The sequence below is a fragment of the Ornithorhynchus anatinus genome, chromosome 12 (genome assembly GCF_004115215.2).
Source record: "Ornithorhynchus anatinus isolate Pmale09 chromosome 12, mOrnAna1.pri.v4, whole genome shotgun sequence".
In the NCBI taxonomy this organism is placed as follows: Eukaryota; Metazoa; Chordata; class Mammalia; order Monotremata; family Ornithorhynchidae; genus Ornithorhynchus; species Ornithorhynchus anatinus.
In genome coordinates, this window is record NC_041739.1 from 10,029,173 (window position 1) to 10,050,251 (window position 21,079).

Consider the following 21,079-nt stretch of genomic DNA (forward strand, 5'->3'; position numbering starts at 1 on the left):
CAGCGCTTAGTACAGTGGTCTGCACCTAGTAAGCGCTTAACCAATACCAACGTGATTATTATTATCGTTCCAGCGCTTAGTACAGTGGTCTGCACCCAGTAAGCGCTTAACCAATACCAACATCATTAGTATTATCGCCCCAGCGCTTAGTACAGTGCTCTGCACCCAGTAAGCGCTTAACCAATACCAACATCATTAGTATTATCGCCCCAGCGCTTAGTACAGTGCTCTGCACCTAGTGAGCGCTTAACCAATACCAACATCATCGCATCGCTGCATCTCGAGGCTCAGGAAGAACGACTGAGTGAGATACCATCGCTCCCCTCCCCCCCCGCAAAAAAAAAAAAAAGAAAAGCAACGACCGCGCCAAGGTCACGCAGCTCCCCGCGCCCCCCCCCCCGCTGATTGACAAGGGGCGCCCCGCCCCCCTCCAACGGCCAGGCGCGCGCCGGGCGGGGGGCGGGGCCGAGAGGGAGGGGCGGGGGCGCTGGCCAATCCCCGCCCGCGGCTCCCCCGCGCCCCCCCGATGATTGACAGGGAAGCCCCCCTCACCCTCCTCCAACGTTCAGGCGCGCGCGGGGGGGAGGGCGGGGCCGGGGCGCTGGCCAATCCCCGCGCGCGGCTCCCCGCGCCCCCCGATGATTGACAGGGAGGCCCCCCTCGCCCTCCTCCAATGTTCAGGCGCGCGGGGGGGGGGCGGGGCCGGGGCGCTGGCCAATCCCCGCGCGCGGCTCCCCGCGTCCCCTGGATGATTGACAGCCCCCCCCCCCCCGCTGCCTTCAAAGTCCTGGCGCGCGCCGGGCGGGGGGGGGGAGGAGCGGAGACGCTGGCCCATCCCCGCGCGCGCGCGCTCCCCTCCAGCCCCGCCCCCGGTCCCCTCTCCCCGCGCGCGCGCTCCCCTCCAGCCCCGCCCCCTCTCCCCTCCCCGCGCGCGCGCGCTCCCCTCCAGCCCCGCCCCCGGTCCCCTCTCCCCGCGCGCGCGCTCCCCCAGCCCCGCCCCCTTCTCCCCGCTGCGGCTTCCGATTGGCGGGCGGCGGAGGTGGTGCTCCCGGAAGTAGTTGGCGCGCGCGCGCGCAGCGGCCCCGGCCCGAGGAGAAGGAGGAGGAGGAGGAGGCGGAGGAGGATGAGGAGGAGGAGGATGACGACGACGACGACGACGACGGGCGGCGGCGGCGGGAAGCGCAGGACCCGGGCGGCGGAGCAGGTAGTCCCTCCCTCCCTCCCTCCCTTCTTCCGCCATTCCTACTCACTGACCGCCCCTCGGGGCTTGGGGGACGACAGGAGAGCGGCATTCACTCATTCAGTCTTCATTCATTCAGTCCTACTGATGGGGCGCTTGCCGTGTGCGGAGCACTGGGCTGAGCGCTTGGGAGAGGACAGGAGAGCATCATTCATTCATTCAGTCAGTCAGTCCTGCTGATGGAGCGCTTACTGTGTGCGGAGCACTGGGCTGAGCGCTTCGGAGAGGACACTGGTATCATTCATTCATTCAGTCCTACTGATGGAGCGCTTACCGTGTGCGGAGCACTGGGCTAAGCGTTTGGGAGACGACAGGAGAGCATCATTCATTCATTCATTATCAGTCCTACTGATTGAGCGCTTCTGTGTGCGGAGCACTGGGCTAAGCGCTTGGGAGACGACCGGAGAGCGCCCTTCATTCATTCAGTCTTCATTCATTCAGTCCTACTGATTGAGCATTTACCGTGTGCAGAGCACTGGGCTAAGCGCTTCGGAGAGGACACTGGTATCATTCATTCAGTCCTACTGATTGAGCGCTTACCGTGTGCAGAGCACTGGGCTAAGCGTTTGGGAGACGACAGGAGAGCATCATTCATTCATTCATTATCAGTCCTACTGATTGAGCGCTTCTGTGTGCGGAGCACTGGGCTAAGCGCTTGGGAGACGACAGGAGAGCGCCCTTCATTCATTCAGTCTTCATTCATTCAGTCCTACTGATTGAGCATTTACCATGTGCAGAGCACTGGGCTAAGCGCTTGGGAGACGACAGGAGAGCACCCTTCATTCATTCAGTCTTCATTCATTCAGTCCTACTGATTGAGCATTTACCATGTGCAGAGCACTGGGCTAAGCGCTTGGGAGACGACAGGAGAGCACCCTTCATTCATTCAGTCTTCATTCATTCAGTCCTACTGATTGAGCATTTACCGTGTGCAGAGCACTGGGCTAAGCGCTTCGGAGAGGACCGGAGAGCATCATTCATTCAGTAGTCCTTCTAATGGGGCGCTTACTGTGTGCGGAGCACTGGGCTGAGCGCTTCGGAGAGGACACTAGTATCATTCATTCAGTCAGTCCTACTGATTGAGCGCTTCTGTGTGCGGAGCACTGGGCTAAGCGCTTGGGAAAGGACAGGAGAGATTCATTCATTCATTCAGTCCTACTAATTGAGCGCTTACCTTGTGCGGAACACCGGGCTGAGCGCTTCGGGGAGGATAGTAGAGCATCATTCTTTCATTCAGTCCTACTGATTGGGCACTTCCTGGATGCTGAGCACTGGGCAAGGCGCTTGGGAGAGGACAGTAGAGCACCATTCATTCATTCAATCGTATTGATCGAGCGCTTACTGTGTGCAGAGCACTGTTCTAGGCGCTTGGGAGAGGACAGTGGAGCATCATTCATTCAATTCTATCGATTGGACACTTCCTCTGTGCAAAGCACTGTTCTAGGCACTTGGGAGAGGACGGTACAACATCATTCATTCAAGTCGTATTGACTGAGCGCTTCCTCTGTGCAGAGCACTGGACTAAGCGCTTGGGAGAGGACGGTAGAGCATCATTCATTCACTCAGTCGTATTGATTGAGCACTTCCTCTGTGCGGAGCACTGTTCTAGACGCTTGGGAGAGGACGGTAGAGCGCCGTTCAGTCCTACTGATTAAGCGCTTACTGTGTGCAGAGCACTGTTCTAGGCGCTTGGGAGAGGACGGTAGAGCATCATTCATTCAATCGTATTTATTGAGCATTAACTGTGTGCAGAGCACTGTACTAAGCGTTGGGCATGTACAGTTGGGCACCAGATAGAGACAATCCCTGCCCAACAACGGGCTCATGGTCTAAAAGGGGGAGACAGGCAGCAAAACAGGTAGAAAGGCAACAAAACAAGTAGACAGGCAATCACATACGTTCGCTACTCGGTTCCCTGCCCACAACGAGCACATGGTCTAGAGGGAGAGACTGACATTAAATAAATAAATAAATAAATAAATAAATAAATAAATAAATAGAGCAATTACAGATGTATAGAGATCTATTATTGTTATTATTAAGGGCCATTGAGTCGTTTCCGATTCATAGCGACTCCATGGATATACTTTCTCCAGAACGTCTAGTCCGTGGTATTTGTCCTCTGCCATAATCCTCGATGCAGATATCTATATATACATATAATAATAATTAATAATGATGATGGTATTTGTTAAGCACTTACTACGTGCCAAGCACTGTTCTACAAGAAGCAGCATGGTCTAGTGGATAGAGCACGGGCCTGGGAGTCAGAAGGTCATGGGTTCTAATCCCAGCCCCGCCACCTGTCCGCTGAGTGACCTTGGGCATGTCACTTCACTTCTCTGGCCCTCAGTTACCTCATCTGTAAAAACGGGGACGAGATTGTGAGCCCCACGTGGGACAGGGACTGCGTCCGACCCGGTTTGCCTGTATTTACCCCAGTGCTTAGTACAATGTCTGGCACATAGTAAGCGCTTTATAAATACTATATTATAATTACTATACAAGGTGATCAGGTTGGTCCACATAGGGCTCACAGTCTTAATCTCCATTTTACAGGAGAGGTAACTCGGATACCACGGACTGACCCCAAAAACCAAACAAATGGATTTTGGAGCAAAGTAAGCCAAAGTGGTCTTTGGTATTTTGGACACGTAATCAGGAGGACCGATTCTCTGGAGAAGACGCTAATGCCAGGAAAAATCCAGGGAAAACGTGAAAGAGGCAGCCCGGCAGCTGGAAGGATAGAGACCGTAATGACCATAACGGAAGAACCGTTAGAAAGGTTAGGGATTACGGCAGAAGACGGGACGTTCTGGAGAAAATAGATGGGTAGAGTCGCTATGGACGGGAAACGACTCGACGGCACGTAATGATATTGGGGCATGGAGAAGTTTAGTGACTTGCCCAAGGTCACAGAGCAGACACGCAGCGGAACCGGGATCAGAACCCATGGCGTGTGTTGTGGAGAAGGGAGGGAGGATGAATGGAGGAGCAAGGATGAGCGGCGCAGAAGGGAATGGGAAGACAGGAGGGCTCAGTCAGGGAAGGCTTCCTGGAGGAGATGGGCTTTCAATTAAGCTTTGAAGTGGGGGAGGGCAATTGTCTGTCCGACGTGAGGAGGGAGGGCGTTCCGGGCCAGAGGGAGGATGTGGGCTACATCGAGGTCTCCCCCGATTAGACTGTAAGCCCATCAAAGGGCAGGGACTGTCTCTATCTGTTACCGATTTGGCCATTCCAAGCGCTTAGTACAGTGCTCTGCACATAGTAAGCGCTCAATAAATACTATCGAATGAATGAATGAGGTACGGTGAGAAGGTTAGCGGCACCAGAGGAACGAAGTGTGCGGGCTGGGTTGTAGTAGGAGTGTGGTGAGGTAAGGGGAGGCGATGCTTAGTACAGCGCGTTGCACACAGTAAATGCTCAATAAATACGATCGCGTGAATGAATAATAATAATGATTAGCTGATGAAGGCCCACTGTTAATGCTGGGGTAGACACGTTTTGACCGTGAGGGGATCACGGTCCGAGAGAGCGGGAAAACAGACCCTCCCCCCCATTTCAGAGATGAGCACACCGAGCCACAGCCAAGTTAACCGACTTGGCCGAGGTCACACAGCAGGCGAAGAGCCTAGCAGGAATTAGTATGAATCAGTCCATGGTATCTGTCGAGCGCCTATTGTTTGCAGAGCACGCTACTGTATTGTACTCTCTCAAGCTCTTACTAAGTGCACTTAGTATTCGATCAATTGCACTACTGCGCTGTCCGTGCAGAGCACTGTACTAAGCGCTTGAGAGAGGACAGCTCAACAGAGTTAATAATGTTGGTATTTGTTGGCACATTCCTTGCCCACGATGAGGCTACAATCCGGGACGGGAGACAGACAGTAATATAAATAAATAATTCAAGTTATCGACGTGGATAAAAGTGATGTGGGGCAAATACGACATGCTCAAAGGGTACAGGTCCGAGTCTACAGGTGACACAGAAGAGAGAACCAGATTCCCAGTCCTGCCCTTGATCCCCTCCACTCCGGGAACTCCATTTATTCCACGGGGTTTCAGCTCTGGGAGCTTCTGTTTTCCTCACAGCCCCTTGAACTGGAACGAAGCCCTTAGCACAGAGCTCTGCGCACAGTAGGCAATCAAATGCGATTGATTCATTCACGTGGAGCGGCGTGGCTTAGCGGAAGGAGCCCGGGATTAGGAGTCAGAGGTCGTGGGGTCTAATCCCGGCTCCGCCACTGATCAGCCGTGTGACTCTGGGCGAGTCACTTGACTTCTCTGTGCCTCAGTGACCTCATCTGTAAAATGGGGATGAAGACAGCCCCACGTGGGACAACCTGGTTACCTTGTATCTACCCCAGTGCTTAGAACGGTGCTCGGCACGTGGTAAACCCTTGACAGATACCCTCATCGTTATTATTCAGTCATATTGAGCGCTTACTGTGTGCAGAGCACTGTATTAAGCATTTGAGAGAGTAAAATGTAACAGGCACATTCCCCGCCTACAACAGACGTACAGTCTAGAGGGATGGATTGATCGATTGACCGATTGAGTCCTAGCCTTTCTAATCCCAGGTCTGAGGGAAAAGTCGGAGAGCTTCCCAACTGGAGAAAAGAGCCCCGATCCGGCTTTTCTGACCCATTAGCCGTTCAAAACGTGCCACCGCAAGGTCCAGCCGGGCGCCAGCCCCATCTGAAGACGGGTCCACTGAGAATATGGGATTGGCAGCCAGTGACAGGGGAATGGAGTTAAAATTTGCACTGAGGCAGGGACAGGTATTTCTGATGTGCTTGGATTCCCACCTCGTAATTGATTCTCACCCCAAGGCATATGAAGTTGGAGAGGGGGGTTGGCTCCCTGAAATGTGAGCCTTCCCAGAGCCCCAGGGACTCCAAATGTATGGCTGACCCAAGCTTCTCAGCGGGGAACAAAAAGAACCTGCATTTAACTGCATTTTGTTGCACCCTACCTTCAACTCTTTTAACGTTGGTATCTGTTGGTATTTGTTAAGCGCTTACTATGTGCAGAGCACTGTTCTAAGCGCTGGGGGAGATACAGGGTCATCAGGTCGTCCCACGTGAGGCTCACAGTTAATCCCCATTTTACAGATGAGGGAACTGAGGCACAGAGAAGTGAAGTGACTCGCCCACAGTCACACGGCTGACAAGTGGCAGAGCCGGGAGTCGAACTCATGACCTCTGACTCCGAAGCCCAAGCTCTTTCCACTGAGCCACGCTGCTTCCCGTTTATTCATATTCCCGTTATTCATTCACTTTATTCAGTCAGTCAGTCAGTCGTATTTATTTTGCGCTTACTGTGTGCAGAGCACGGTACTAAGCAGTTGGAAAGTACAGTTCGGCAACAGATAGAGCCAATCCCTACCCAGCAACGGGCTCCCAATCTAGTACTGTTACTGTACTGATGTGAAATCAGCAATGCAACCATAAAGAAACAGCCATGAGTCCAAGACAGTGGACAGAGTGAAACACTCTTAATACATTCTAGAAATTCAGTTTGGGAGAGTTCTTCAGTAAGGGCCAGATGGAATGAAGAAGTTTTGTTTTTCCTTGAGCTTAGCTATTGCTTTTGTCTCTGCAACTCTGATTTTTTTTTTCTGAAGCATCTGTGGGTCAAAGGTTTGTCACCCAACAGGTGTTTCAGTGCAGATCATGCGCATGATAGGATGGGCAGGGCCGGGAAGGAAACAGGCTCTGGAAGTGTGCCGCTTTTCCGTTCAAGGAGGGTGCTTCCTCTTGGAAGCCACCTGGCCAGGTTAATCTTCTGCTCTGCCTGCTGCGGCTGCTGCTGCCAATCGATGGTATTTTTTAAGCGCCTGCTCTGTGCCGAGCACTGTTCTAAGCACTGGGTTAGATACAAGGTCATCAGGTTGTCCCACGTGGGGCTCCCAGTCTTCGTCCCCATTTGACAGAGGAGGGAGCTGAGGCACAGAGAAGTGAAGCGACTTGCCCAAGGGTCATACAGCTGACAAGGGTCGGAGTCGGGATTAGAACCCACGACCTCGGATTCCCAAGCCTGTGCCCTTTCCACTAAGCCACGTTGCTTCTCAGTGGTATTTACTGAGTGCTTACTCTGTGCAGAGCACTGTACTGAACGCTTGGGAGAGTACAGTATAACAAAATTGGTAGATACGTTCTCACCCACAATGAGCTCACCACAGTGTTAGTATCGCTCTCTAGTGTGGACATACTTGTTGTTGTTAAGGATGTTAAATCCAAATGAGGAGTGAAGCACGTGGGGGGCGGGAAATACCTAGAAGGCAAAGAAAGCTGATAGTAATGTAGGAAGACGGTAGCTGTCCATAGGTAGCTAAAAGATGGAGAAGGTATGGACACTGAGCCGGTTGGTAAGAGTGTTTGGATAGAGTAAGAGTTGAATTTTTTTTTTTCTAATGGTACTCGTTAAGCACTTAACTATGTGCCAGGCACTGTGCTGAGTGCAGGGGTAGATATAAGCCAGTCAGGGTGGTGTACTCGTCTGCTCAACTGTATATATTTTCATTACCTTATTTATTTTGTTAATGAAATGTACATCGCCTCGATTCTATTTAGTTGCCATTGTTTTTACGAGATGTTCTTCCCCTCGACTCTATTTATTGCCATTGTTTTTGTCTGTCCGTCTCCCCCGTTTAGACTGTAAGCCCGTCAAACGGCAGGGACCGTCTCTATCTGTTGCCGACTTGTTCATTCCAAGCGCTTAGTACAGTGCTCTGCACATAGTAAGCACTCAGTAAATACTATTGAGTGAATGACACAGTCCATGTTCCACTTGGGACTCACAGTTTTAATCCCCGTTTTGCGGATGAGATACTGAGGCACAGAAAAGTTCAGTGACTTGCCCAAAATCACACAAGACAAGAGGCGGAGGCAGGATTAGAACCCAGGTCCTCTGACTCCTGGACCCGTGTTCTTTCCGCCAGACCCCACGGCTTCTCAGTTATGAGATGTCAGCTCCAGAGCGTTGCGGTATTATCGCAAGGGGAACGAAAAAAAGGTAAGTGGAGGAATGACGCGATTCTGTTGGCAATTTGCAGGGTGAGAAGACTAAAGAGGCGAAGAAGAGACGATCCAATCAGGCAAGTGTTTCCGATGAGCTGCGTCAGGAAGTGGAAAATCGCTATAGACTCACAATGCCGGAAGATTTCTACCATTTCTGGAAGTTCTGTGAAGAACTCAATCCTGCCAAACCAGCCGGTGAGTGGCCACCTGTGGTGCTCTCCTTCCTGCCCTCTTTATTTTCCCCTTTTGTAACTCCCCGGCCAGTCAGGTGCCAGGGCTCTGTTCACAGGGAGCCCTTAATAGATGCCATCGATTGCCAATTTTAAGATCTCTTTATTCAGCAGGCCGAACGGAGCAGAGATGAAGCCGTCAACTAACTAGCTCGTCGGGTTGATGTTCGTCTTCTAAAATGGGGTCAGATGATGCTGGGAATCGAAGACCTATTTAAAGATCAGGCCATATTAGATCGAGTAGAGCGCGTGGAGGAAAAGAGACTTTTTTTTTTAACGTAAGAGAAAAGAAGCGGAAGAAGGCGACGGTAAACCACTTCCGTATTTTTACCCAGAAGACTCTATGGATCCGCTTCTAGAACGACGGCAGATGGAGGTGGGGCGTTGTGGGAGAGATGCGTCCGTGGAGTCGCTCTGGGTCGGAGACGACCCGACGGCATATGACAAGACAAGAAGAGAGAAAGGGCGTTTAAAGTCACTGATTTTGATTTTAAATCCGTTTCCTTCTTAGGAAAGGAAAATCAAACTCACCAGTTATCCTACAGGTTCTAGGTCCCTGTCGGTTGATTTAGCGATCTGCCAAAGAAATCGGTCTGGGAAAATGGCCCGTGATCTGGTAAAGGTAGCTTCTCTGGAGATGAGGGGAGCAGATCGTTGTTTGTGCCCCGTAAGGACCGTCCTGCACGTGTCCGTCTTAATCTTTGCCTTGTTAGACTCCCCCCCACGCTCCGAGTCCGGGGAAACCTCCCCCGCACACACCTCTGCCAGCTGCTTCCGATCCCACATCTAACGGACCCGGCCCTGGCTTCCCGTTCCGACCCCACGCTTGCCTACGGTCCCTCGACTCACTGCAGGTAGGTGAGTTGACGTCCCGATTGCCTTGGAAGCCGTGCCAGTCTCCCGGCGGCGTCAGGAGCCCCCAGGCTCACGAACATTTTGAAATTCAAACCCGTCTTCCAATAGGCAGGTAGCCTGGCTTTCTCATCCGCCCACCCGGCACGTGATCAATCCTGGCAGCCCGGGCCGACCTCTGACGACCGTTGCCGGAGGCCCTCTGGGTCCATCCTGTCTTGTAGCAGAAAACAACTTTCTAACCTGTTCACACCACCATCCCTGGTAGGGCTTCCCCAGCTATTCTGGTTGGGGGTACTTTCACCGGACCTGGTCCGCGGACACCACCTCCCGGGTTTTGACTATATCTTTTCCGTTCATCGACGCTCTCACTGATGTCTGTTAATTCTGTTGCATTGTACTCTCCCAAATGCTGCTTAGTACGGTGCCCTGAACGTAATAAGCACTCAATAAATGCCTTTGATTAATTGATCAAAACCTGAGGAGGTTGTTTTGGGATATGGCCAAAAGACTTTGCCAAAGTCAGCATAAATAGCAGCTATTGCTTCTTGGCTCTGAATTATTTTACAGAACTTTTTTTTTCTTTCTTTCTTTCAACCTTCTGATATTAAATGTCCACCTGGAAACCTCAATACGATTTGCCTCCTAAGTATTTTTCCACACTTGGAAATAGCCTTTTCTTTTTTTCCTAATGAAGCTTGAAACTGACCCAGCCTTTCAGCAGGGCAGTAGTCTCAGCCTACTTCTTCAAAGAAGGCCAGAAAACGTTTAAGACTGAGTTTGTGCTTGCACTGAACTTCGGTGGTGGTTGTTTTGTTTAAACGGGAACAGATTCCTGGAGATGTAAATATGGGATGTCACTCTCTTAATAAATCTAAACAATTAACTGTCTATGAGACTCCAGAGTCTAATAGAACCTCTAGTGATGTTTTGTGGTGGTTAATGTTCATAGAAGATATCCAACACACTTTAGTAGTATGCACTTCCAGCTTCTGTGTATTTTTCAAGAATAATCCTTTTTTTTACTGTGAAAGTAGCTATTTTGTTGTATTTTGTTCGACAGTGTTTTTGTTTCTTGAAAGTGTAGTCATTCTTAAAGTCGGGTTCTTTTTGGTATTGCAAAGTTTGAATTGCCTGGTTAACTTTGAGGATTTCTGAAGCTTTTAAAAAATTCCTTTCAAATAACGTATTCTGGACTTGTTTCCCGCCAGGTGCTACCCTGGCTTCTTTATGAACTCACTGTTTGGGAATAGGACTGTTGATTTCCGTAAACGTTGCCCTTTACGTGAACTTAATTTTATTTGCAGATGCGTTGTCGATAAGCCTTGGACTTCAGCTAGTTGGTCCTTATGATATCCTTGCTGGAAAACACAAAATGCTGAAGAAATCAACAGACCTGAACTTTAACCTTCACTGGAGGTTTTTCTATGATCCTCCAGAGTTCCAGACTATTATTGTCGGAGACACCAAATCTCAGTATCACATGGGCTATTTCAGGTTAGGACCGCTCAGTGCTGTGTTCCCTCTGTCCCCACTAAAGAGCTCTTGTTCTCTCTTGACTCCTGGCAGCCGGCCCCTTGGCCAGATTGTCCCTGGGGAGGGATGGTGCGGGGTCCGGGCCTCGAAGGGCCTTTTGCCGGCACTGGGTGGTGGTCACTGCCGACGTCTCGTGAACGTACGGGTCCGGGCTTTGTCCGATGTGGTGGTCGGCCGGCGTGCGCTCCTCCATCCCCGTAGTGCTCGCCTGGCAGCCATGCATCCCGGTCCCCAGGGCAGGATAGCTCCCGTTCCCACCTGGAGACAGAAAGGCTTGTCTTCCGGATGGTGCCCTCTATGCCCGTGTGCTCCTGGGAGCTTCGGAGGCAGCTTCCCAGTTCCTGGACTGGGTTGGTGGGAGTGTGGGTGGGTGGGTGGGTGTGTGTGTGTGTGCGTGTGTGCACGTGATGTGATGTCTTCCCAAATCTGGCAGATGCTGGATGAGCACAGTGAGAGGCTCCCCCCCAGCTTGTCCCTCTTGCTCTGCAGACTATTATTAGAATTATATAATGTATCATTATAATATTATTATTATGTGATAATAATAGTCTGCAGAGCAAGACTTAAGTGCTTACTATGTGCCAAGCACTGTTCTGAGCACTAGGGTAGATGCAAGTTGATCAGGTCGGGCACAGTCCTCGTCCCAGGTGGGGCTCACGTTCTTAATGTGAAGCATTGGGAAGCAACGTGGCTCAATGGACAGAGCCTGGGCTCGGGAGTCAGAGGTCATGGGTTCTAATCCCAGCTCCGCCGCTTGTCAGCTGGGTGACTTTGGGCAAGTCACTTGACTTCTCTGTGCCTCAGTTCCCTCATCTGGAAAATGGGAATGAAGACTGTGAGCCCCACGTGGGACAAGCTGATCACTTTGTATCCCCCCAGCGCTTAGAACAGTGCTTTGCACATAGTAAGCGCTTAAATGCCATCAAATTTTTTTTTAATTCCCATTTTTGCAGATGAGGGATCTGAGGCACAGAGAAGTTAAGGGACAAGGTCACACGACAGACATGCGGCGGAGCCAGGATAAGAACCCAGGTCCTTCTGACTCCCAGGCCCATGCTCCGTGTGCCCGTTGAGGTGAAAGGGCTGCTCCCATGTGACCTTCCTCCTAGCTTGATCCACTGTAGGATCTGGCTTGTCCAGGTGACCTTGAAATGAGGTTTCATGGCTAAGCTAAAGACACCTTACCCCTTCTCCAAGAACTAGGAAGGAAAATGACAAGAAGGAGCTTACCGTCTCCGGGTGCTTCCTGAAATTACTAGACACTGGGCTAGCAGAGGTGAGAATGCGGCAAGGAATGCAGAGCCAAGTAGAGAAACGATTCTCGTTCATGAAAGATTCCTACTGCTGCTAGGGATAGTGCACCTTATGCCGTCAGTGGGCTTTTTGGGAAAGCCGTGTCAGCTCTCGTGATATGCAGACGGTAAATATAACCTGTTCAACAAGAATGTGTGTCTGAGTGTTTCTCTCTCGCTTTCCAGAGACACTCCAGATGACTTTCCGGTGTGCGTAGCTGCAAATGAGGCCAAGAAAAGCTGTACGATCGCTCAACTTGGAGAAAATGTGTTTGCTGCAGTCAAGTGAGTCATAGCTCTTCCTCCTAGCCCTCCCTCCAAACAAACCGAATCCATTCCTTCTGTGGCAAGGCGGGGGACTGGAACTCCTGGAGCAGGACCCTGGTTTTGCCAGCCTCTTACCCTTCTCCTTGCTCTGCACCTGGCCTCTCTGAGGTTGGTGCGAAGTGGGCAGAGCTGCAGGTCAGAGGTCGTCATGGGTTCGAGACCCGTCTCTGCCTCTTGTCAGCTGGGTGACTTTGGGCAAGTCACTTCACTTCTCTGGGCCTCAGTTACCTCCTCTGTAAAATGGGGATGAAGACTGTGAGCCTCACGTGGGACAACCTGATGACCCTGTATCTCCCCCAGCGCTTAGAACAGTGCTCCGCACACAGTAAGTGCTTAACAAATACCAACATTATTATTACTATTATTATTTTCCCTCTTTGGCCACGGGTGGCTACCTTATGACCTCCCCATTCTCATGCTTTCCCACCTCGGGGCTGCCACGGAGGTAGAGAAGGGAGGGCAGGGAAAATGTCTACCAACTCTGTTATATTGTACTCTCCCAATCGCTTAGTACAGTGCTCTGCACCCAGTAAGCCCTCAGTAAATACGGATGGATCGACTGAGGGATGACCTCCAGGTCCATGGGGACCTGAACCCTGCTTCGGGCCCCTGGGCCATGGCTGCTGCTCCTGTGGGGCAAACCTGGAGATTCCCCAGAGCAGTAAAAGTAAGAGAAGCCACACGGCCTAGTGGATGGAGCACGGGCCCGCGAGTCAGAAGGACTGAGTTCTAGTCCTGGCTCTGCCACTTGTCCGCTGTGTGACCTTGGGCAAGTCACTTAGCTTCTCGGTTTCCTCCTCCTCTCTAAAAGAGGGATAAAGACGACGGTCAGCCTCACGTGAAACAGGGACTGTGTCCAACCTGGTTATCTGGTATCTATCCCAGGGCTTAGAACAGTGCCTGGCACATAGTAAGTGCTCAACAAATACCGTAAAGAAGAAGGAAAGGAGCTGTGGCATCCAGGATGCCCAGGGCCGGGCCCCACCAACTCAGGAACTGTGAACCCAACAGAAGCTGCCTTTTCTCTCCTCTCTTCTCCTTGGATGTGGAGCAGGGGTGACCTTAGGGAGGGAGGGTGGTTTGGGCTTCGGGGTAGCTCTCCCGTTCTCTACCGTCCATCCTCCTCATTCTGCTCTTATTCATTTCTTGCGGGATTTCTTTTTAGAGTTCGAGCTTAAAGTTATTGCCTTGTCTCTTCAGATACGAGCCTCCGGTCTCACCTGATGAACTTTTGGGGTATTCATTTAGGCCGGTCGCACTAGGGTGACTTTATATTTTGTGGAAGGTTTTCTCCACATTGGGTTCCCCCCTGCCTTAAGGCAAAGCTGAACTCAGGCACTCCAGGGCCTGTGAATTAGTTTGTTCCGTGCTTCTTCGGCCTTTTTCTGAACGGGGCTTGGTCGGCGAGTGTCATTTCCCTACGATAATGGCACTTTGTTGTTATGATTATAAGCGTAGATACCAAATTGAGCAGAAAATAAATTCCATGAAACACCTATCAGATCTTCTTGCCAAGCCACAAATGGGTACTGGTTCACAGCTCATTGCCCCAAGTCTCTACAGGAAGTCTTCAGGCCTCTTGAGCTCTGCAGGTGTCCTGAGGTGGTCTGGAAAGATTTGTTTTTCATGTTGGCAACATTAGGGCCAAAATCAAAACATCTCTCTCCTCCATTTTATTTTATAGGGTGAACAAAAGTGTTGATGAGACCTTACCCCTGTGGTCATCCCAGTTACGTCAGAATCAAAACTTCACCAGCCTTGGGAAAACAGGATTCGAATAATAATATTAATAATAATAGTATTTCTTAAGCGCTTATTATGTGCCAGGCACCGTACTAAGGGCTGGGGTGTATACAAGCAAATCGGGTTGGAGGCAGTCCCTGTACGACGTGGGGCTCATAATCTCAATCCTCATTTTATAGATGAGGTACCTGAGGCACAGAGAAGTGACGCGACTTGCCCAGGGTCACACAGCAGACACGTGATCCATCTGTCTAGGAGCCTATAGTTTTCTTTTTAGACTTGCCAGTAATAAAAGTGAAATTTATGCTTGGAGCCTGCAGTTCATTAAGTAGATACCTTAGCTAGGTACTGGCCCTTAACACTCCCCAGCTCCTCAGAGTTTGGCCCTCCTGTTTTAACCATTCCGGACCAGTTGAAATATTTCCAGGAGCAAATGCACATTCTTTTAAAAATAACCCTTTCTTGGTTTTGTTCAAAAAAGTCTGTGTCTAATGGGTAAAGTAGTTCTGCGGTTTCTTTGAAGGACGGGTACGTGGGAGTTTGAACCACTTTGGCTAGACTGTAAGCTAGTTGTGGGCTGGGAATGTATCAAAATACATTCTTTTGATTGTCGTATTCTCCCAAGCACTTAGTACAGTGCTCTGCATACAGTAAGCACTCAGTAAATACGACTAAATGAATGAACAATTTCTGCCTTAAAGCAGTTTTCTCCTACTCGTTGAGTCCCAGTGTTTTGTTTCTTCCCCCGCCCCCCCCGCATCCTTTCTTCTAGAAGATCTCTACTCAGGGCCTTAGCCTAGGTCGTAGTGGAAGAGTTGAGACAACCAGGTGTGCAGAATGTAATGAGTTACCTGGATGCCTTCTTTGAGAGCTTTGAGTTTTCTAATGATCAAATGAGAGGATCAGCAATATAATGAGACTATTCCCTTCTGTTTCAGATTGTTTTTATCGAAAAAACTGAAGGAAGTAACAGATAAAAAGAAGAGTGGTCTTTTGAGAAACCTAGATGAAAAACTAACAGAAGCAGCCAAAGACTTAGGTTATTCCCTGGAACCGAGGACCATGAAGATGAAACAGAGAGATAAAAAAGTACGGTTTAAAACCCCGGAGCTGATAACGTATAAAGTGTGATTTTTTTTTTTCCTTTTCCATTCCACTTCATAGAGAAGCAGCGTGGCATAGTGAATTAGAGCACGGGCCTGGGAGTCAGAAAGACCTGGGTTCTAATCCAGGCCTCGCCACGTGTCTGCCACTTGTCATTTCTCTGTGCTTCAGTTACCTCATCTGTAAAATGGAGATGAAGACAGAGCCCCATGTGGGTCATGGACTGAGTCCAACCTGATTAGCTTTTCCCTATCCCATCACTTAGTACAGTGCCTGGCACATAATACCTGTTTAACAACTACCATTAAAAAAATTTCTTGTTGCTGTAGATTTTGAAGGACATGAAATCACAACTTTATCAATTTGCCTTGGATACCCCAAGGCAGAATGCTAGGAATTGCTCGTTTGAGGATGTTAAAGGATGGTGGGAGGAGGGAAGCGTCGTGTCGTCTGCTCTTTTACGTCGCCAGGTGTATTTACTGCGACAGTTCTGCTTTTCTGCTTTAATTTTTTTAAACTCCCTTTGTGACTTTTCCCTTGGATTTAGGTGGTGACCAAGACCTTCCATGGAGCAGGCCTCGTCGTCCCCATTGATAAAAATGATGTCGGCTACAGAGAGCTCCCTGAAACAGATGGTAATCTACTTCTTAAAAGTGGTTGTTGAGGTTTTTGTTTTTTTATGAGGGGGTAGATTTGTAGGCAGATGCTTGATGGAGCTGGTCTTCCTTTAGCAGCGTGGCTCAGTGGAAAGAGCCCGGGCTTGGGAGTCAGAGGTCATGGGTTCGAATGCCGGCTCTGCCACTTGTCAGCTGACTGTGGGCAAGTCACTTAACTTCTCTGTGCCTCAGTTACCTCATCTGTAAAATGGGGATCAAGACTGTGAGCCTCACGTGGGACAACCTGATTACCCTGTATCTACCCCAGCGCTTAGAACAGTGCTCTGCACATAGTAAGCGCTTAACAAATACCAACATTATTATTATTATTATTTAGCAATCCAAGACACTAACCTAATTCTAAAAGTATTGTTTCTTTTTTCCTGCTCCCTTTGTGGCATCATAGACCACTCCTTTAGTAATGAATGAATCCATTTATTAGGCAGCCTTACAAGTCCAGGGTTTGTTTGGTTTTTTGTTTTGTCTTGGCGGGGGACGGAGGGCTGCCCCCATTGACCTGAAAACTTTCAGCAGTTGGCCTGGAAGTCTGGACCTGGCTGTGCTGATTTATTTTTTATTTCAAAGTCTGGCCCCGGCTGTGCTGATTTCTTTATTTTGTATTTCAAGATAACTTACTTAAAAAGTAATCACACACATATGAAAAGCTAATTGTTATTCTTCCCCGTCATAATGTAAACTCTTTAAGCAGCGGGATCGTGTCTTTTCCACCTGTCATACTCTCCGAAACACGTAGCACAGTGCTCTGCGAACACGGGGGGCTCATTTTAATGCTATCGATTGAAAACTCGGCTTTGGAAATGGCCATGTTGCGCTTGTGTAGAAGCAGGGCTCTTTCTCTGCATCCAGTTCTCCTCCGAGGCAATTCCCCGAGGGTTGGAACTGTTCTCACCGCCCGGACTCAGACCTAACTGTGCCTAGCACCTCTGGGTGCCTTCTCACTGGCAAGTTAGAAGGAGGTGACATCATTTCTCCCCTCCCACCTCCCCAGTCTCGTCCAGACCTCCCGTATGGGCTTGCCATCTATTGAGGAAGGTGATCTCAGGTTGGCTCACTGGCTTGGTGTCAAATGTCTCTTGAAGGAATGTTGAAGCAGAGAGTTAAGGCCCTGAATTATTTCTGTTCCTGCTCAGAGAGAGAGCAAAACTGGCATTTGGGAGCAGACTGCATAGGCGCCCCCCCCCCCCCCCCCCCCGGCAGCTCGGGGACCACGTGTGGACCGTTAAACAAATCACAGCCTGAAAACAAGGCCCTAACCCCGAGCCCTAAATGGCGATTCCATCCCCTTTGGGAAGCTCTGTCGTAAAGGCCTGGAACGGTGTCTGCTCTTGCCGCAGCTAACCTCAAGAGAATCTGCAAGACGATCGTCGAGGCCCCAAGCGACGACCAGCGAATGAAAGCTTTTGCCCCTCTTCAGGAGATGATGACGTTCGTTCAGTTTGCTAATGACGAATGCGACTACGGGATGGGACACGAGCTGGGGATGGACCTCTTCTGCTACGGCTCCCACGTGAGTATGCGGGCGGGCGGGAGCTCAGGGCGGGGCCCGTCTCGGTCGGCGCTCCAGAAAGGGACCGGTTCTAACACTTTTTTGGCCAATGATACCCCAAGAGCGGGGAGGACCAAGTCGGTTATATGAAAGCGGTCCCGATTGCTGGTGCCGATTGCTTGGACGGTCAGCGATTGATCGAACAAGCGACGCGGCCTGTACAGGGTGCACCCCAAAGCACTCGAGAAGCGGTGTGGTCTAGCGGGTGGGGCACAGGCCTGGGGGTCGGGCGGGCCTGCGTTCCAACCCCGGCTCTGCCACGTCTCTGCTCTGACACCTTGGGCAAGTACCTTAACTTTGCAGTGCCTGAATTCCCTCATTGGTAAAGTGGCGATTAGACTCTGAGCCCCATGTGGGACACGGACTGCAACCGACCCGATTAGCTTTTATCTTTCCCAGAGCTTAGTACAGTGCCCGGCCCAAAGGAAGCGCTTTACGGATACCGTTGTTTTTCCCCAAGGCACTTGGAAAATCCGAGTGGATCGTCATCATCCTCATCAACGGTATCTATTGAGCACTTACTGTGTGAGAAGCACTATCCTGAAAGCTTGAATAGAGCATGGTCCTGGGAGTCAGAAGGTCACAGGTCTAATCCCGGCTCCATCATTTGTCTGCTTTCCGACCTTGGGCAAGTCACTTTGCTTCTCTGTGCCTCAGTTACCTCATCTGCAAAATGGAGATGGAGACTGCGAGCCCCTTGTGAGACAACCCGATTTGCTTGTGTCCACCGCAGTGCTTATTACAGTGCCTGGCACAGAGTAAGCACTTAATAGATCAAATAATTATTATTACCACATAACAAAATAGGTAGACGTGTCCTCTGCTGAGCTTACGGTCTGGGGTGGGTACCAGGGGTAACTTTGGAAACTCCATATTTAGTTTTTGTTTTCCTCTTAGATCAACCTCCCTTAACTTTTCACTTTGAAGCCACTGACTGTTTTGGCTCTGATATGTAGTTTATGTTAAATATTATAGGATAGCGCTGATAGGAGGCATCCAAAGACCCTGAAAGAACTTTCTGTAACTGGCATAGTGTTTTCACCGTTTTCTCCGTCAGCCGAATTTAGGCCGTAGGCGGCTTAAAAATCACTCGAGCAGAGTCGGGAATCCGCCGTGGGGAAACTGGCCGATCAGAAAGCTCCCCCGCTGTAAGAATTAGGCTCATGGGAGAGGCACGGGAGGTTCACGCCGTGGTCCTCCGTACGAAGCGGGCAGGGAGAGGAGCCCCTTGGGTGGCCTGTGCCTGATGTCACTCTGATCCGACATTCAGCTCCAGGGCACCTGCGGCTGGGCCGGGCCGTTTCAGCCCGTGGGTTCACCAAGGCCTCGTCCGCTCCGTGACGCTGACCGTCACGGTACAGTCTCGCCGGCGGCATTTGGAACCGGAGGGCAGCTCCGCTCGGGCCACACGGCCCGCGACCTTTTGGCAGAAAGAGACGGTCTCACACTGTGAGAGCTCAGGATTTCCTGAGCATGGTTTGGGGCTTTGCGTGTCTGAGGTTGTCTGTTCCAACACCCCTGGAAGCCGGCGGGGGTTCACCTGAACCCCCATTCCATTCCCCTCTAGTGAGATGACTGTGCTTTTCTGTCAGCACGAGCTTTTCTCACCGGGCCAGAGTTTCTCTTTCTTACTCTGTCTCTTGGCCAAAATTCCTCACTGGGTTGAAAAGAGGAGTGGGAGACAAAACTGTTGTTTGGGCCATTCCTGCTGACAGTAGCGCATTGAAACTTCCTCCTCCGTGGAGAAATATCTTCTCAGGGCCCTTGACGGTTAACGTTGCCACTCTGCCGGGTCTGGAGTTTTGGTGGGCGGAGCACGGCCCTTTGGGTCCGCCGCCTTCATCTCGTCGTATTGGGGTCGGGGGGAGAAGGGTGCTGCCAGCGGTCACCGTCTGCTCACTTCATCTTCCGATCTTCAGTATTTCCACAAGGTCGTCGGGCAGCTCTTACCTCTTGCCTATAATCTGTTGAAGAGGAATCTGTTCGCGGAAATCATCGAAGCTCACCTGGCCAACAGAAGTAAAGAAAACGTGGACCAACTCACGGGATGACTAGAGGAAAAAAATGGCTCTACTTCTATTTAAGTATTAATGGTGTCAGTCAAGTCTGTGGTGGTCTATTTTGGCATTGCTGGTACTGTTTTTTTTTTTTAAAAAAAGGTGAAAATAAAAAAAAAATTGTGGTAAATAAAACTTCTTTTTTCTAAAATCCGGGCACATCTAAATTTTTTTTTCCCTACTTCCCATTTCTGACCCCGCTGCGTTCTCTCGGGCAGTTCCCCAGCTACCCCTGGGAGAGCGTTTGTGTCAGATGAGGAGTTTCAGCAGCCGGCGGCGTGACCGGCGGGGACAGGTGCGGATCCGGAGGTGTCCGCTGGCCCCGGCTTTCTAGAGAGCGGGAAGGACCCGAGCTGTGGGCTGGTGGGGCGTGGCCCACCTGGACTAGGCAATTCTGAACGTGTGAACGAGGTGGACCAAAGCTATTTTACCGGTACCAGACGGCAAAGGTGAACAAACCTACCCTTAAGGAGCTAGCGCTGGCTCACTAAAAGGGCAGAGGGGGAGAAACGAATCCCCAAAGGGCGGTGGGTGTGACGGTAATTGGGTTTCCTGACCTTTTTGTTTATATCCTTTTTAGGAATAGGCCGAGGGCCCAAGAAGGGTCCAATTTCCTAATCTCTGAATATGCGACGTCCCAGTCGGGTAGCCAGACTTTTAAAATTCTCACCCAACCCGGCTGGCTACTCCCTAACCCCGTTGGAAGGCGTTTTTTTACTGGGCGCTCTCTATGGAGCCAGAGAGGTCTTAGCCTTTTACTGGGCTCTGCCCTTTTCAGTCACCGGATGAAGGGCAGCTGTTAAGCGTGGCATTAGAAATAGGCCGTCGGAGCGATTTGGAGCGCACCGTCACGGGGGCTACCGAACCAGAAATAACCTCCAAGGGAGAATTAGCGAATTAGTGTGTTTCCTCTAAGTCGTTCCAGGTCCCAGCTCCCTTTGAACCGTCAGGAGTTCAGTCCACAGGTCTACACGGGAAGATAAAAAGATCCTACTGTCACAGACTTAATTCTGTGGCAGAATACACCGAGTCCTCTTTTGGCTCGCGAGGAGTGGCATTTGGGGACTGTTGGAAAAGGAAAGCAGAAGAGCAGCATATTCCTACCCCATTCTTCCTTGAATGACCCGGCAAGTGTCTTTGCAAACTATCTGGCTGTGGTACCACTAAGGTTGAGTTAACTATTAGGAAAATTGCACAATACACCACTCCCAGCGTAGGTGTGAACCGACGGTGCAGATACTGATAAACCTGTTTTGACGGTTGAAGACACTGAGGTTTTAAAACCAAAAACTTAGCCCCTTGTGGACAACTGGCCGATCCCTCGATCCAGCTGGCAAGTCTGTTGACCGAAGTGCGGCGTTAGCTCACTGACTCACGTTGCGATGTCCGTAAGGGCCCGGGGACTGCTCGACTTAGTTCTGGCCTCATTTCTCCAAGCAGAGAGGGCTGTTG

General features: G+C 50.5%; 1 protein-coding gene across 1 annotated transcript; it reads left to right on the forward strand.

The window, feature by feature from the left end:
- The first annotated feature begins 1,095 nt into the window (after positions 1 to 1,095).
- On the forward strand, positions 1,096 to 19,778 carry LOC100076975 (histone PARylation factor 1). Its single transcript, XM_029077134.2, has 8 exons — positions 1,096 to 1,204; positions 8,299 to 8,458; positions 10,653 to 10,842; positions 12,360 to 12,458; positions 15,182 to 15,332; positions 15,895 to 15,982; positions 17,359 to 17,531; positions 19,490 to 19,778. Exons 1-8 carry the CDS (start codon positions 1,124 to 1,126, stop codon positions 19,619 to 19,621), a joined length of 1,074 nt encoding a protein of 357 aa, XP_028932967.2. The 5' UTR covers positions 1,096 to 1,123; the 3' UTR covers positions 19,622 to 19,778.
- The last annotated feature ends 1,301 nt before the right edge of the window (positions 19,779 to 21,079 follow it).